The sequence below is a fragment of the Tursiops truncatus genome, chromosome 10, assembly GCF_011762595.2.
Source record: "Tursiops truncatus isolate mTurTru1 chromosome 10, mTurTru1.mat.Y, whole genome shotgun sequence".
Taxonomy (NCBI): domain Eukaryota; kingdom Metazoa; phylum Chordata; class Mammalia; order Artiodactyla; family Delphinidae; genus Tursiops; species Tursiops truncatus.
Genome location: NC_047043.1, coordinates 59,252,765 through 59,271,566, shown reverse-complemented (window position 1 = coordinate 59,271,566; position 18,802 = coordinate 59,252,765). Strand labels below are relative to the sequence as shown.

General features: G+C 43.6%; 1 protein-coding gene across 3 annotated transcripts in view; it reads left to right on the top strand.

Moving 5' to 3' along the window:
- Positions 1 to 18,802, top strand: part of MYRIP (myosin VIIA and Rab interacting protein) — a 219,180-nt gene that overhangs the window by 122,776 nt on the left and 77,602 nt on the right. For all 3 annotated transcript variants that reach the window (XM_073811061.1, XM_019946888.3, XM_073811060.1), the window contains one exon: positions 14,283 to 14,419. In XM_073811061.1, the coding sequence (XP_073667162.1) occupies positions 14,283 to 14,419 (137 nt within the window). The remainder of the gene's footprint in view (positions 1 to 14,282; positions 14,420 to 18,802) is intronic.

Sequence of the window (18,802 nt, the reverse complement as noted above, 5' to 3'; positions counted from 1 at the left end):
TTGCAAATAGACCCCACTGCCAACAGCCACCAAAAAAAGCTTATAGAAATAGGAAATAATTTTTCGGTACAATAGCTAACATTACTGAGAGCTTATTCTGTAATGAATTGCTGGTCTAACCACTCAGATACCTTCATAACTCCATAAAGCAAGTATATTGCACCCATTTTACAGATGTGGCAAGTAAGAAAAGAAAGGTTAAGGAACTTGCTAGAAAGTGGAGGAGTTGGGATTTATACTAGGCAGGCTGGCTCCGTAGTTTACCCTCTGCACTGTGATGCTCTCAAGAACTCAAAAATCAACAGACTTTCTAAAGGCTGGGTTTTGGGGTGCTTAGTTGAATCCTGGTCAGCGGTTTCAATTTTGGTGAGAATTTTGTTACAAGCCCCTCTAAAAGCAATTTACGCAATGTATTCAAGGCTTCTCTTGAGAGATATTTTGGGCTCTATACAGATGGAGGAGATCTGAAGTCCACCATGCTGGATAATGCTAAAATAAAATCCCCACCACCACCACCTACACACACAAGATCTTTGGCCAAGATCCCACTCTGGAGGTGGGGATTGGTAGCGAATGCGCACGATTTCCATCCCTGAAGGACACGTCCTGCAGCGTGGCGCCCAGAGCCTCCTGAGTTTCTCTGTAGGGGGAAATCTGCAGAGGCCTGGGAACACGGCAGAACCCACTTGGAGGTCCCTTCTGCTCAAACTGGGACACTGGAAAGGGGATTCGCGATCCGCTATCGACTGCGTGGACAACGGAGGTGGTACAGACCTTGCCCAAGATGAGCTCAATGACTTAATGAGAACAGAAATGTGGCTAGAGGAGCTCAGCCAGAACTGTTAGAGAATTCCGCTGTTCCTCATCCACTCTCACTCTCCAAGCAGCCCTGCAGACTCTGATCTGAGCTCATTACTCTGCTCCCTTGAAGTCAGAGCTCCTAGCACTTTCACCCCCAAAATGACCAGTCTTAATAGCTTGGCAGGTCAGGTGGCTTGCATTAGTTCCTGTCAGAGACCACTCCAGGATTTCAACTTGCTTTTCAAGCCAAAGGACAACATCAGCCTTTTTTTTTTCTTTTGAGATTTACATTTGAACAGAAGTACATTAACTTCTCTTTGATTTGCAGAATATAAATGTGTTCCCATTTTTGTAAGAAGTGGCCACTAATTTTTCCATGAAAAAAGAAAAGGCATGTGCCTTTTCAAAGTTTGCATTTATGCTCCACATATGTGAAGAGAACCCATTTCTGATGTAATCCATTCCAGGAAACTGTAAGCAGAATTTTGCACACATATATTTGTCTGGAAGAAATGGACCCATCCACAGAGGCTGCAGTTACTTGGCAGTCGGCAAAAAAGAACCAATTTCTTGGGCTTCCCTGGTGGCGCAGTGGTTAGGAGTCTGCCTGCAATGCAGGGGACTCGGGTTCGAGCCCTGGTCCAGAAAGACCCCACATGCCGCGGAACAACTAAGCCCATGCGCCACATCTATTGAGCCTGCGCTCTAGGGCCCGCGTGCCACAACTACTGAGCCCGTGTGCCACAATTACTGAAGCCCGCGCGCCTAGAGCCTGTGCTCCGTAACAGAAGAAGCCACCGCAATGAGACGCCCACGCACCGCAATGAAGAGTAGCCCCCGCTTGCCACAACTAGAGAAAGCCCCCGCACAGCAACGAAGACCCAACGCAGCCAAAAATTAATTAATTAATTAATTTTTTTTAAAAAAAGAAAGAACCAATTTCTTCCTTTCCTCCTTAGCGCCCTCGGTTTATCTGTAGGTCCTTTTCTAATTAAGTGCTTTACAAACAGTAGTGCACTGTAAGCAGAGTGCCCTGCGTCCTCATGAATATTCTGAAGCATGCACTCATACCCACACACAGACAGGAGCTAATGTGATGATTTGCAGAATACTCTGCCTACCACTTCACAGTAAAGGGATAGCACATTCTTCAAAATCCTGCCTAGATCCTTTAGAGAGAAGATTCCCCAATTCTTTCCTAACAACGTTCTGCTCCCTTCTTGTGTGTGTGTGTGTAGATGTGTGTGTGTAAAGGCCATTCCCTGCCACGCTGATGTAAAAGCAAATTAGGAAAAAATTTAAATGACAACCAATAGGGCACAGGTCAAACAAATTATAGTACACCCCTAAACAGGAATGAGGAGGCTCTATATTTATGATACAGGATGATCTCTAGGATGTGTTGTTGTGGAACAGCCAGTGCAGAGAAGTCCTACCATTTGTATAGAAGAAAAGCAAAGGGGACCACTTTGGGGAGGATTGTCATGTGTGTGCATACGTGCACAAGAAAGTGACAGCATTGTTTGCCTCTGGGGAAGGGAACTGGATGGATGGTAAACATGGGTGAGCAGGAGGCTTACATTTTAAACTCCATGACGCATCTATTAAATTTTTTTACTTAAAGAAAATTAACAGTCAAAAATGAAAGAGGATATTGCCTTCACCATTGACGAGCTATGTAGTTTTTGTTTTCGTAAAAGAAGAGTTGTCTCGTAATTTAGTTTTGAGGACTAAAAAGACCTGGCTCCATGGCAGGCACATAGGAGGCGTTCATGAACCAGCAGGTATTATTAATTACATGGCAGCCCCAGCAGCTCCAACCTACTATGAACAAACAGTGACGTTTTCACAGTATCTTTAACCACTCACAAAGTCCTTGCAAAGTCCTTGCCTTTTAATGTTCACAGTAGTACACTGTGTGTTTATTATAGCCAAGTCCAGAATTGGTTAATATAAACAGTAATCAGATCATCTTCTTGTTCCAACAACCAGCTTGGAACTTAAAGGGAAGACACCTCATTATATAACATAATGTTACCATTAATCAAACAGATGAAGAAGCCAAAAAGGAAATTACACACTTTTTAAAAATACAAATGTGAAGATGTTATCACAGCAAAGCTGGCACACCTCAATATGTCAGGACATGGGAGGTGAGGCAATATCCAATGCAACTAACTGTGTGTCCCTGGAAGTTTGATTGTAGGAAATTGTGATCATTTGTATTCTGAGGGTGCGGGAAGTGAGATGCAGAAAGATAAACGTGTTCAAGGCCGTACATAGAGTGATGTGACTGGGAGAAGAATCCATATGTGCTAACTGCCTTTTCTTTGCTGTCTCAGTCCCTAGATCACACAAAGTAGCACAGGGAGGATGCAAGATTTCCCTTCTGGACAAGCTTGGTTCAGAGTGCAAATTGCTGCAGCTATAGCAGGACAGCAGCTCTTCAAATAAATGCAGTTAAATTCTCTTACTTCAAGTTGATTCTGACAAGTCAAAGTAAGTCCCAATCAACTTCACAAATAAGAAAGCAAAAGAAAAGCCATATTCAAATGACACTTATCCCTGCCTCCAAACAGCCGATACTAAAAGAAACCATTTCGCTCCCCCTTCCCCCAGGCCTGACAATTGCCTGGTTGAGTATCAGTCAGACTCGCTGAACCGGACAGAGAGGAATAAATCAAGTGTAAGTGTGGAGCCGAGGGCCACAGAGACGGCCTCAGAGATGGAAGAGTTCAGGGCCAGGTCAGGACTAGTGGCATCAAGTCTGGGGAGGGCTTCTTAGGGGACAGGTAGGGACAGCTGGGCAGATCCTGCCCAGGCCAGAGTGACTGCAAAGAGGAGGCTGCTGTGCCCAAGTCCTGTGAATGACAGCTGGAAAGTCCTGGAAGGGACAGAGCATTCCCTGACACATCCACCTCCAGACCATCTCAGAAATGTCTTCTTATTTAGACCTTCCTTGGGTAATGGTGCTTCATTGGTTTTTATCCCTAACTACCAATGCAGGACCTCAGCCTCCTTCAAAGCTCCTCTCCACAACCCACCCCCATGGATTCCTGGGAGTCTCTAAGGGCACAAGTTTCAACAACTAACCCATGACATCCATGGATTTTTTTTTCCACTTTTTTTCCGCTGTTCCTCATCTTCAGTGTATTATAGGCTCTGCATTCATCACTATACTCCCCTGGGTACCACCACTGTACTCCCCGGGCGCCACCCTCTCCTGCTGGGATCATCTGCTTCACTGGGCACTTTTCCCCCTTCCACGAGCACAACTGTGTCCCCCCGACACTCCTCTGCCACCACGGAACCCTAGTGTCAAAGTGCCAACACACGGGGCTGCCCTATCAGGGCCGAGTTAGGGTCAGGTAAGCAAGGCACTCACCTCCAGTGTAAAATTTAAGGGAGTGACCAAAATCGAATAATCAAGATAAATACTTTTATGTAGTACGTTTAAAAATCAAAATTAATGCAAAAATTCATAAAGAACAAAATATAAAAATTTTCATTGAAGTATAGTTGATATATAATATTATGTTACAGATGTACCATATAGTGATTCACAATTTTTAAAGGTTATATTCCATTTATAGTTATTATAAAGTATTTTCTATCAAAATTTACAAATTTTAACTAAAGACGGGATCTAGTAAAAGCCTCTGATTGGAGACTGAGACAAAAGGAAATATTTATCCCCCTACATAATATTCTTATGTACTTTTAATGATAATTTTTCTAGCATATTAAAATATCCGAAAAAATAGTGAAAAATTGAAAAGCATGTATGTTAAACTCACAACGTTATTTTTTTATTTTATTTTTTTTGTGGTACCCGGGCCTCTCACTGTTGTGACCTCTCCCATTGCGGAGCACAGGCTCCGGACGCGCAGGCTCAGCGGCCATGGCTCACGGGCCCAGCCGCTCGGCGGCATGTGGGATCTTCTCGGACCGGGGCACGAATCCGTGTCCCCTGCATCGGCAGGCGGACTCTCAACCACTGCGCCACCAGGGAATCCCCACAATGTTATTTTAAGTTTAAATATTTTATTTAAATCAAAAGCACAACTTCTTATAATTTTACTTTCCTGGCCTTAATGGAAGCACACTCATCAATAATATTTTCAAGGTACCACCTCACACTGGTCAGAATGGCCATTATTAAAAAGTCTACAAATAACACTGGGCTTCCCTGGTGGCTCAGTGGTTGAGAATCCGCCTGCCAGTGCAGGGGACATGGGTTGGAGCCCTGGTCCACGAAGATCCCACATGCTGTGGAGCAACTAGGTCCGGGCGCCACAGCTGCTAAGCCTGCGCTCTAGAGCCAGTGAGCCACAACTACTGAGCCCGCAAGCCACAACTACGGAAGCCCACACACCTAGAGCCCGTGCTCCACAACAGGAGAGGCCGCCACAGTGAGAGGCCTGCACACCTCGGCGAGGTGTGGCCCCCGCTCGCCACAACTAGAGAGGGCCCGCACACAGCAACAAAGACCCAATTCAGCCAAAAATAAATAAATAAATAAATAAATTTTTTTTAAAAGTCTACAAATTACAAATGCTGGAGAGGGTGTGGAGAAAAGGAGCCCTCTTACACAGTTGGTGGGAATGTAAGTTGGTGCAGCCACTGAGGAAAACAGTATGGAAGTTCCTCAGAAAACTAAAAATAGAATTACCATATGATCCAGCAATCCCACTCCTGGGCATATATCCAGACAAAACTATAATTCAAAAAGATACATGCACCCGTTGTGTTCATAGCAGCTCTATTCACAATAGCCAAGACATGGAAACAAGCTAAATGTCCGTCAATGGATGAATGGATAAAGAAGATGTGGTACATATATACAATGGAATATTACTCAGCCGTATAAAAGAACAAAATAATGCCATTTGCAGCAACATGGATGCAACTAGGGCTTATCATACTTAAGTAAGTCAGAAAGAGAAAGACAAATACCATATGATATCACATATATGTGGAATCTAAAATATGACACAAATGAACCTATCTACAAAACAGGACATAGAGAACAGGCTGGTGGTTGCCAAGGCGAAGGGGATTGGGGGAAGGATGGAGTGGGAGGCTGGGGTTCGCAGATGTAAGCTATTACATATAGAATGGATAAACAACAAGGTCCTACTGTACAGCACAAAGAAGTATATTCAATATCCTATGATAAACTATAATGGAAAAGAATATTTTAAAAAAGAATATATATATATATATATGTATAACTGAATCACTTTGCTGTACAGCAGAAATTAACACAACATTGTAAATCAACTATACTCCAATAAAAAATATTAAAACTGAAAAAAATATTTTCAAATATTATTATCTACTCCCTTGTTCTCTCCTTCAGCCTGTTTCCTCATCCATCTCCCTTTAGCCACTGTGCAAATTGTAGAAGTTGTGCAAAGGGCCCAGGAGCAGCTGCAGGGGTGTCTCACACAGACACACTTCCTCACTTCTCTCCCAGGCTTTCCTTGCTGCTATTTGTCAACTCCAGCTTCCCACCCTTAGCAAGATACTTCACATTAATGGCAATTGTCACGTATCAACTGAACATGACACTTCCAGCCTCCTGGCCATGTCTGTCTACAAATTCCCAGGGACACACTCAGGGGTCCCAGTGTGAGGGCTGTTCTTTTCCATCTAGTCTCTCAGTCTCTTTTGACTTTTTGAGACTGATTTCTCTGACTCTGTGCTCAAGGGCCTTCATGCTGTCAGGGCTGAATGAGTCCTATTTTCCAAACACCTGCCTGTCATTCTGTTGTTTTCCCCACAGCTCTGAATCAGTAATATCTTCCTGTGTTCTTGGCTACAGAACACAGGAAGATATTACATTCTACAGCATGTCAAATCTATCCTCAAACTCAGTGATTCTCAAAGTGTGTCCTTGGACCAGCAGCATCACATCACCTGCACATCTGTCAAAAATGCCCATACTCGGGCCCCGCCCAGACCAAACAAATCAGAAGCTCTGAGGCTGGCCCAGCAAGCTGGGTTTTAAGTTTAAAAACTAAATACTAAAGATTAAGAACCACCTTAACCCTAAAGTCTAACCTTTTGGTTAAGACGAAATGTAAGAATTGAATGTGTTTCCTGACAAGTCTATTTTTACTCTTTATCTGTTGATTACACCCACATCCTGCCAAAAAAGAATGTAGAGGGCTTGGGATAAAATAATAACGTTGATGATAATAAGGAATAGCATATTCTGAAGATTTACACTGGGCAGGACACTGCGCTGAGTGCCTCGCATGTGTTACAGCATTTAATCTTTTAGAAAAATCTGATGAAATATTTATCTCCTTTTGCATCTGGGAGGAAAAAAAAAAAACCACCTCTGATAGGTTAAATAAATTGCCTAGGATCAGATTTGGGGGAGAAAGAAAGTTTGTTTGATGTTTTTTTTTGTTTTTTTAGTAAAGTTGAGTTTATTTTAGGGACACTGTATCCAAGGAGTTACTTAGAAATCATAATTCTAAGAGTTGAGTCTCACTCAGCAGAGTAGGACTGAGTGATTCTGGTGGCAAGGCTGTCCCCGGGCCTTTCCTCAATGCGAACACTCACTTGGGAGAGCTGCCATCAGCAGGGCGAGAGACTCAACTAGAAAGTTCTGGGCTCCACAGGCCTCTGCTGGCAGGAGAAAGAGTGCACACTGTCAGTCAGGGAAGCCTGTCCTTGGACAACTGCTCTCTCAGAAGACATGTACCAAGCAGCTGAGGCCCACACTGATGTCAGTTATTGGTCCTAATGGATAAACCAAGTTCTTCCTACTGATCCTATATTGTGGTCTGTATAGGGGGAGGGGGGCTCTTTGATGTTTACTTCTTTAGAGAAAAAGGTTTCCTTATAATAGGACTTAAACTTAATGAATATTTAGTTTCTTCTGAGATTAAATAACTACCATTCCCTTCGTGCTTACTGTGTTCAAGTTCTATGGTAGATGCATAAGCATATTAGGTCAATGATGCTTTGTAAGACTCTGCCAGATCAATATTAGTATCTCTATTTTGCAAATAAGGAAAACGGCACCCAGAGAGGTTACCACCCACATAGGTGGTAAGTGCTAAAATGCAGTCTGATACCCAGCCCATCATCTGCCCATGCCAGCAGTTCCTAAAGCATGTTCTGGAGGCATGGAGACACCTCATAGGCTGCAAACCAATTCCCAAACACAGTTCCTTTCTTCTCTTCTTGTAGGCAAATGGGGCACAATTCTGCAGACTTAGGTTTCTGCTTAAAACTAGGGCTACTTCTTAGTAATCTATTAAGTAAGTTATTAAGGGTTGCCAGAATCTGGTTTTTATAAGCCAACGTTAGAACAGTCATTTGCTATGTGCTGCCAGATGCCACATCCTGGCCTTTCCTTTCTCTACTCTGTTCCTGGGGGTGCTGAGCCCCAAAGGCTGCATTGCCCAGGCTCCCTTCTGAGCTTGGTCAATGGGAGGCCCTGGAGGGAACTGGGAGGGCAGGAGGAAAAGAGAAAACAGGGTATCAGTCTCTCTGCCTCAAGAAGTGTCTCTGCAGCAGCTGCATCTCCTCTGTGGCCCCAGCTTCTGGCTCCAGGATGCTTGTACTGGTAATGCCACCTCCTCCCTTGTCCCTCTGGCCCTGGGGTGGTGGCAGCTCCCCCATTGCTAGCCTCTGGGATGCCTCAATCATCCTCTCTTTGGAGTCTTAGTGGTTTCATCATCTATATAACCAATTGCCTATATTAAAGTCCCTCTGTTTGAAGGACCTGGAGCTTTTTCTCTTTTATTACCATTCAGTGTGTTGTTGGTGCTGAAGCTTCTCATTCTGTATTCTGTGAAGCAGAGCTCACAGATCATGGATGTGCTTATAGTTTTCAGGAGGGATGCTTCATTATCCGTACATCATCAAGGTCATCTTGAGTTGGTCATGGATTTTAATTGTTGTGCTTCTTAATTTTTACCAACAAAGTAAGGTTAGTTCATCATTATCAATTTAGTTTGTTGTAGATTGTTTGGGGAACCTTGCTGTATATAATGATTTGAACTTGGCTCAACAGTATTTTTGGCATTTTACTTTTTTGGAATGAAGGCATCTGATTTTGGGAGTACCATTTTAATTATTCTATTCCTCTTCCAAACTTTTTGTTACCCAGTTCAGTTCTTTTTCCTTGAAAAGCAGGAAGGAGGGAGGCAAGTCAGCTGTTCTCTCTCTTATCCTACCTAAGTGGATTGTAGTCAAAATTAAAAACAAAATAAAAAACACATGTGGGCTCAGAAAACACCCAGCTAATTTTGCTAGGCCAGTGCTTATCAAGCTTTGATATACATAGTAACCACTTGGGAACCTTGCTAAAGTGCAGTTTGATTCAGCAGGTCTCAGGGTGAGAATAGAGGTCTGGGATTGCCATTTCCATCAAGGCTCCAGAAGTGTCCCAGTGCTGCTCCGAGGACCATACAGGAAGTAGTGGGATCCACAGACTCTCCTAGACTCTCCCCCAGAGTGAGCTCAGTTTGCACAGCGCCTGCCGTGCCAGGGCTGAGGGCCAAGGCGGCCTTGCTTCATCACCAGCAGCCAGGATATGAGCAGTTCTTATGTAGGCAGTTCCTTCGTTCTCACAATCGTGTTGTTTTGTCTAATGAGCCAAAAATCAGTCTGGCATTCCTGGGCAAAGCTTTCATGGGGTTATAATTTCAGTGCTGCTCTTGTGATGAGTTACGTGATTCCAGTCTGTCTTCTGATGAGAATGTACCATATTTACAAGTTTATTCATGTCATAAAAATAATTAGCAAACTTCTCATACAAATAAGTGCCTTGAAGTGATTAGTATTCACAATGTGATAAGTAGGTTGTTTTAGGGAAATGATACAACGATTTTACATTGTCTGCTGATTCCTTGATCCATGGTGCTTTCTGTTTGCTTAAACTTTGAAATAAAAGCCATCATTTGCAATAAGAACACTAACTAGGGGTTCTGGAAGGAAAATAGCCCGATCGGACATCAAGGCACTGACCCAAGGATGAGGTCTACAGTCTGTTCCCTGACTTACTCTTAGTTCAGTCAGTGACACCAGCAAATTACTTGTTTCGATTTTCCTTGTAAAATAGAGATAATGATGATTTATACCTCCGTTACACCAATTATTGGCTTCAATACTACCTGTGGACCAAAGACTACCAAACCCATATTTCTAGTCCAGATTTCTATCCAAGTCCCAGACTAGTATATCCAGTGCCCACCAGGTATTGCCACCTGGGGATATGATGAGCACCCCAAATTTAAGTGTCCTAACTCAACTTCCACCTTCCCCCCAAACCCGATCCTCCTCCTATATTCCCTATCCTTGTCAGTTGTGTGACCATCATTTTACAGATGAACCAACAGTAGTTCCAAGGACTAAAAGTAATCAATTCTAACTATGTTGTGATTGGTGAATTTTGAAGGGTTGCTGTTGATTTTTTTAAAGCCCTAGTGTTGAAAGAAATGATCATGCTTAAGACTGTGAAACTGAACTGCACAGAACTAAGAACCTTTGTGTGAGCATTTTTAGGGATAACTTGGGATCATTTACAAAAATAAGTGAGGGAAATCAAGAAGGGTCCCTCTGGACAGTTCCAAGTTGGAAAGCTTTTCGCCACAAGTCTCATCGCCAGGACTTTGGCTCCCTGTCCTTCCTAAGGCACCCCTCCTATGTGTTGTCTGAGGCTGAGAAGCGGCAGTTTGGGCATCATTAAAGAAGATGCCTGATATATCTGGAAAAGACGAAAACTCTAATTCAAAAAGATACAGGTACCCCAGTGTTCATAGCAGCACAATAGCCAAGACATGGAAGCAACCTAAAGGTTCATCAACAGAGGAATGGATAAAGAAAAAGATGTGGTCCATATATACAATGGAATATTTGCCATAAAAAAGGACAGAATAATGCCATTTGCAGCAATATGGATGGACCTAGAAATGATCATACTAAGTGAAGTAAGTCAAAGACAAATATCATATATCACTTATAGGTGGAATCTAAAATATGATACAAATGAACTTATTTACAAAAGAGAAACAGACTCACAGACGTAGAAAACAAACTTATGGTTACCAAAAGGGAAAGGAGTGGGAGGGATATATTAGGAATTTGGGATTAACAGAAACACACTACTATATATAAAACAGATAAAAAAACAAGGACATACTGTGTCGCACAGGGAACTATTTTCAATATCTTGTAATAAACCATAATGGAAAAGAATCTGAAAAAGAATATATGTGTGTGTGTGTGTATATATATATATCTGAATCTCTTTGCTGTACACCTGAAACTAACACCAAGTTGTAAATCAACTATACTTCAATTTTTTTAAAAGTCTAGAAAAAAAATGCCTGAGCCATAAATCAGGGTGGGCTCTGTTTTTCACACATCTGTGGGAATGATCCAGAACCCAATGCCTGTGGGACACAGACTGTCCAGCCATTCTGGAGATGCCTTTGGCTTGACTTTCGGTTCCATCTCATGACGCATCTGGCACTCGTTGAGATTAGTCCGACAGCACTGTTGGGTACGAGCTTCATCTGTTTTGTCACTCCCCATATCCCTAGCACCGTGCCTGCCATGTAGGGCACTCAATAAATAATGAGGAATAAAAGAATGAATGAATGAACAGATGAAGGAATTCATGCACAGACGCATATTCCACTCTGCCTTCTGTTCCAGCAAGTTGCTGACACAGGGCTCCTTCCTTCTCATCTACCCTTGCCTGCAGTTGCGTCCGTTCAGGGGGAAGCTGGAGATGTGAGGGTGGGCCAGGGACCCTGCAGCGCTTAGCCAGTCCATCCTGGGTGCTGGCATCCTCACGGCCCTCTCCCCACACCTCTGCCCCAAGAACTGCATGTTTCCTGTGAGTTTCCTCTGAGCCATGAATTTTAAAATAAGTGAAATAAAAGCAGTAATATCAAATGAAGGTAATCATGACTGAGTCTTCCCTGGGGCTTCCAGAAAAGCTCTCACATTAATTCTAAGTCAAAACATAATCCAAAATATATCACTTCTTACGGGAAAGCTTTCTAGTCTCCAAATCAGGCTGTAGTTGTGCAGGTCATTCTCCAAGGATTCAGTGCTGTCCTCCCACCTTCCAGCAGCCCAGTCAGTGCCCTGATTCCTCTCTCTGACTTGAGCAAGTCAAGGCATTCTATTTTTGAGGTCATCAATGTGTTTCTAAATGTCATAGAGTTTTGATATAACCAGGGACTTAATGGAGAGCTCATCCTGTGATGTACTTGAAGCATTAGGATTCTTGATTGCAAATAATAGAAACCCAACCCAAGAAGCCTTAAACAAAAGAGAGAATTTTATTGGCTCATGTAATGGAAGAGTCCAAGGGTTGACCTCAGGCTTGGGTAGATCCAGGTGTTCAAAGTCCATCAACAGGATCCTTTTCCTTCCCGCTGTCAGATCTGCTTTTGTTCAGAAGACCACAAATAACCCCCCAAGTAATGGCAAAGGTGGCCCCAGCAGCCCAGGCTTTCATTCTGCCACCAAGCCAGCCCAGCAGAAAGGGAGCATCTCTTTCCAACAACAGTAAAAGTCCCACCTCAGACCTTGATTGGCAGGTCTGAGTCATGTGACTACCCCCAAGGCTGCCAGGAGGAGGGGCCAGCCTTTCCAGAAAAACATAGACTCAGTTGGGAAGGAGGGGGAGTGTCCCAAAAGGCAAAGAAGAATGAAGGGCACAATAACCACTATCGTCCACCCCCTACCCTTGTGGACCTGTCCACCTGCAACGCAGAGCCCTGCAGCAGCAACTTCGTGGAGGTCAGCTGCTCAGAGAGCAGGGTGGTGTGCAGGAGAGGCAGCCTGCAGAATATTTCTATTCTAGAGTCATAGTCCTTTTGTGCTTTTAAAGCTCTCAAATAAATCGTAAGCCTGGAGGTTATGATTTCCAAGGACAGTCTTCTTCTATGTGTCTGCTTCTTTTTCATTTTATTCACTAGTTTGTTGTATTTTTTAGATTCCACTTATAAGTAATATCATACAGTATTTGTCTTTCTCTCTCTGACTTATTTCACTTAGCATAATGAATATAGTTCATCCGTATTGCTGCAAATGGCAAGATTTCATTCTTTTTTATGGCTGAGTACTCATCAATCAACTTTATTTATTTTTGTTTTTTCTTTTTTTCTTTTTTTTTTTGGCTGTGTTGGCTCTTTGTTGCAGCGTGCAGGCTTCTCTCTAATTGTGGTGTGTGGGCTCCAGGACCCATGGGCTCTGTAGTTTGCAGCGCACAGGCTCTCTCGTTGAGGTGCGTGAGCTCAGTAGTTGTGGCAGACGCGGATTTAGTTGCCCCGGGGCATGTGGGATCTTAGTTCCCCAACCAGAAATGGAACCCATGTCCCCTGCACTGGAAAGCGGATTCTTTACCACTGGACCACCGGCGAAGTCCCCATCAATCAACTTTAAAGTGGACCTCTCAGTCTGTGAGTCCCAGCCCTTCTGCCTGCTTTGTAGAACAACGTTCTGTTACCTTTAAGTTGTCACTTATTTAGAATTTTCCAGATATCTAGAAAATCTCTGATTCCCATCTCAGCTCTATAGATTTCTTTCCCTTTGGATATCTTCTCACATTTCACTGGCATCTGAGGAGGAAGAGCAGCTGAACGTGTGCTTGTTCATCCATTGACTTAGAAGAATTTATATTCATTTTGCTTCTCTGAACTTTTAAACTGAGTATGCATCATTACATTCATAATAGAAAAATAACAACCAAAGCTATTCTTAAAATGGGAGGGGTTTAGAAACATGTTCTGGTCAGGCAGAAAAAAGAAGCATTGTGTCAGTGATTTGTACCGAGCATTATAGCACTGACCAGGAAACCACCTTCCCACAGTGCTTCAGGCTGAATAAGAAAGAGGCTGCAGAGTTCTGCCATAGAGCCCAGGGTCTCACCTGTGCTTTTTATCCTCCCAAGCTGAATTAGAAATGGTGTTAATGCAGTAAGAGTGTCAAATATAAAGCCTGCTATTAAACAGATGCGTCAGCTAGTGGCTTCAAGTGGCGAGCATTTATCAGCTTGCTCTTTGGATGGACGCAGGTGCATGGTTCTTCTGCTGGTCTTACCTAGGGTCACTCATGCGTCTTCAGTCAACCGGCAGTCGATGGCCTCACTCACCTGTCTAGGGATTGGCTGGCTATTGGCTGGGGCAAGAGGGGGGATTGGGCCAAGTGTCTCTTGTCATCCCAAAGTCTATCTTGGGCTTGTTCACATGGCGATGGGTTGCAGGGCTTCCACGAATAGCAAGAGAGGAAGCTGCCAGGCTCTGGACTCACACAGCATCACTTCCACCAGTCTCTGTGATCAGAGCAAGTCATAAGGCCAGCCCAGATCTAAGGAGTAGAGACCACCTCTTGATGGAAGGAGCTGTGAAGTATTGTGGCAACTTTTGCAATCCACCATTTCATAATTCTGTCCTTTAATGCTAATTTTCTGTTTTCTAATTCTGTGTTGTCCTCAGGGTTCTGAGGACCCAGTCTCTGGAATGGTTCTACAATAATGTGAAGAGCCGCTTCAAACGCTTTGGCAGCGCCAAGGTCTTGAAGAACCTGTACAGGAAACACCGGCTGGAGAGCGGAGGGTGCTTTGACATCCTAGGTACGCTGACTGCCTGCCATCTGGGAGTCTTTGGGGGGTTGACGGGAAAGAAGAAGGCCTGGCGTGGAGGCCCTGTACACTGCGGCACACTCACCTGGGACAGAGAAAGTGACTTAAATAATCTGGTTCTAGTAAGGAGCAGAAATAGAAGGACATGTACCAAAGATTCTAAGTTTTAAGTCCTTTAATTCCCGCATCTCCACTGGGCTGGATATGTTAGCAGCTGGGAGGACCAAAGTGTTTCTGCATATTGTGGACATTTTAATTCCAAATCCCTAGAAATGAAAGATTCTTGACCATCTTTCCCTAATGATTAAAACATTGGAAATTCATCTTTGTTTGGTTGTGTAGACTAGGTCTGCACTCAGAGGATATGCCCCCCACTCCTCTTCCTTCCTACTCCAAAATTCTATACATACCAGGCCCAGAGTTTAATGTAATGGGAGAGTTAGAAAAGTCTCAGCTTCCTCCCAGGAAGTTTAAAGGATGAATTCTACCTATGCTGTTAAGACAACCAATGTAATTAGAATGAGAAATTATATTCTATATTCCTATTGGACCAGCCAGTGGAGAGAAATGGTTGTCAGAATATGAACAGCATGTCCTCCCAGAAAAGGCTATTTTTTTCTGTGTAGAGGAAGATTTTTTCATCACTTTGCTGACACAGGTAAATGCCTTTTATCCCTGAGAAAGAGGGAAGAAAGAAAATCTCACATGGAGCTTTTTCACCATCATTATTTTACATTGTTGTATTCTCAATAAAGTCTTTGGTTGTGTCTAATCTAAAAATATGCCAGCCACTGAGACAAGGGGGAAATAGGATGGAAGCATTAAACACGGAGACTCATTAGGGTCTTTTGTGTTAGTCGTTAGAATCTCTGTCTTTCGAACCACTCAGGAAGCCTGTAGCTAAGAGAGCAGGGCTGAAGGTCTCCACATATTATTTTTAACTGCTCTTTGCTGATTTTTCTAAAAATGTTTCTCTAGGAACAAAGACAAAAAAGAAATAAAGTTTAAAAGTAATCATGTTAACAGTAGGTTTTCAACCCAAGGAGATACCTCAAGAAGGTTCCAGAATAGAATTGTCTCATCATTTGCATCCCATACTTTCTTTCTTGTTCATCCTTGCGTCTGCTTCAGGTACCGCTTTACATGTCACCACATTCACATCTCATAGATGTTCTCTACTGCTTCATGCAAAGTGAAGGGGAGAAGCAAATTCATTTGGAGAATCCTATAAACAGCACAACTCTGGTCTCTTTCTGTTTCTCCCTCGGGTCCCACAGGTGGAGCAAGGGAACATGAATTACAAGTGGGCTGGCAAAAGGCTTTGAAATGTTCAAGTGTCATTTTCAAAGGCCTATCATTTGCTGGGAATAACGCTGACACTATTGAAGCAGATTTAGGTCCCAGGCCCTCTGTGATTCACCACATCTCTCATCTGGGCCTCAATCACAGCACTTATCACATTGCATCCGGGTGGTGGTTTACAAAGCTCCTCTCCTGCTGGACCAGGCAGAAGCAATAGCTTCTTCATCTCTGTGTTCCCAAAGTGTGGCCCAGTGGCTGGCAACTCTTAGGTCCTCAATATTACACAATTCAGTCTTAAAAGCACTTTGTGGGTACCAAGACACTTCATAGAAGTACTAGAATCAGTTGCTTTAGCATGATTTGTATCTCATTTTAAACTAAGATTTCCTTTTGAGCAACAAGAAGACAAGCAGGCAGGAGACAATTTATGAGATGGTACTCAAATCTGTAAAGTCGTGATCATAAAACAGTGAGAGCGATTCTACATACCACCTAGAAAATTGAGTTACACCTCAAGCATGGAGAAATCTCCCGTGTGTAAGTAGTGTCCTGATTATGTCAGATGACCGTGGAGACATCAGCATTAGCTTCTACCTACAACCCAGCACCTTGGTATGGTTGTCATCTGCCATCCTCAAGCCCGACTACACGTTAGAGTCACCTCACGAGCTTTGAAAAAGTGCCAGAATCGTCTTCCACCCCGTCAATTACTTCCGAATTTCTGGAGGTGGCCCCGGAACGGATATTTTTTTTAAGTTCTCTGGGTTATTTTAAGACACAGCCAAGACTGAGAACCTCAGCTAGAACTTCACTATAATTCGTATGGCAGAGTTCTGAATAAGATGGTTCCATCTTCAACTCCATCTGAGGGTACTTAGTTTCAGAATTTTGATTGTCAGAACATAATCTACAGGGTGCAAGACCTGTGCTCTGCTCCAGGACTCTCAGTATAAAACTCCTTTTATCTACGAAACATCTCCATTTCATGGACCAGTGTAGTTTGCCATAAAAAAACACTCAGTCCATTGAAAATTCATTGAGTTCACAGAATCTTATGGGTTACCCATCACATGTACCCATTGCACAGCCATCAGTCCCAAGCTCACTTCCTCCTCCTGCAGCCCATATCAGGTGACCAGATTAGGCAGAACTGGAGACCCATTCGTTTTGTCAGATAAATCTAAGACTTACTCATTCCTTCAGTAAACATTTATTGAATGCCTGGTTTAAGACCTGGGAGTGACAAGATGGGTAAGACCCTGCCACCTCAGAGCCAACGTTGCAGTGAAGTCAGAGAAATAAGTAAATAGATTTATAAAAAAATGTATAATGTCCAACACTCATGTGGTTTATCTGATAGATTCAGTGTGACATTTTTAACAGTTATTCTAAAAAGAAGCACTACATGAAAAGATGAAAGTAGCCCTTATTGATATACTTAATCCCTAAACAATTTGTTAAATAATACATACATTTAGTTAGTATTGGATAAATAAAATGGGGAAAATAAATCTTGCTTTTATTTATTAACGTGATATATCTATTTTTGACACGATTCTTGGAAAGGTCTATGACATCTTTCATGTGGGATTTGACTAACAACATGGTCTTTTAAAAGCACTGAGTCGCCTGAAATTGGAGGTTCCTGCAGCTCATGGAAGCTCTGACTTGATGTCTGGCTGCTGTGTCAGTGCTTTCCGAAACAGTTCAGTTGCTTTCTGCCCTTGGAAAAATCCCATCATCCTAAATGACACAGAAGCTCCCACCTATGAATTTAAAGGGACACAGGGAGAGTTGTTGTACTAGAAGATTTATAATCATGGAAATCCAGAGCCTGTCCTGGTCAGCGCAGTTCTCCCAAAGATGTTTTCAGATCTTCTCCACCCCCATCAAGCTCCCCACCACCATCCCCGTTGTCTCAGGAGACAGCCTCACCGCCTCCTTCGCAGGGCAGACCGCGTACACCTCTGCACCTGATCCGTCACCTTCCATGAAGGTCTCAAGTTCACGCAGCCCTTCTGTCTTGCCTTTCAGCCTCTCTCTTAAGCGGTTCCTTCCTGTTGACTTGTAAACATGCCCAGTCTCTCCCATTTCCTAAGCCCTTCCTGGACTACAGATTTTCCGCCACTTCTGCCCTGCCATGCTCTTTCCCATCACAGGGACACTCCAGAGGGTGGGCCACACTCTCAGCTTCCTCTCTAGACACCCACCCTCTCCCTCTTCCAAGCTGTCCTCCACACAGCAGCCGGCGTGCGCCTTTACGTGTGTTTAGAAACACACACCTAACCAGATCACCCCTGTGGAGACTTTACTGTCTTCAAGTGGCTTCATGGTGGGACAAAGATCAGAACACTGATGTGGCCACTGTGACCTGTGCGGTCTGCTGCCAGCCCACCTCACCCCAGGATCCCTCTCCTCTCGCAGCCCAGCCACCCGGCCTCTGTTTTAGCTCTTCAGATGCACCCTGCTGTCCCCACTGCCTGTGCCTGTGCAAGCTGTTTGCTCTGCCCTGGACTCCCTCCCACCCCCACACCCTTTTGGCTGGTTACTTACAGTCTAGGTCAGTCTTCCCTGCTGAACACTTGCCCTATTCTAGGAACCACCCAGTCACAGCACTCAACATATCTATAGTTTTATATTTATTTCTATAAATTTTTGGTTAATGAATTCTCACCCACTAGACTATCAAGGTTGTCAGGGCAGCGAGGATTTCTGGCCTTGCTCACCAGTACACCCTAACGCTCAGCCCAGGGCCAGGCATCTACTAGATGCCCATGAAATATTTGCTGGATGAATGAATGGCTGCCAGATGCAGCCAGGCCAAAGTGAAATATCTGCACTTAGATGCATAGCCTGGGAACTGAGGTGATGACTTATCCTAAAGCCTTATTTTATAAGTGAGGAAATGGAGACCCAAGAAGGTAAAGTCACTTCATTATGGTCACAGAGCTGGAATAAGTGACTATGGGTCTTCTGAAAGGCTGGTCAAAAAACACAAGCACAGAGAATAGTATATGGTCAGACTGAGTCCCCGTGGCAGGTCACACACTAATGACCTATTTCATAAAGGTA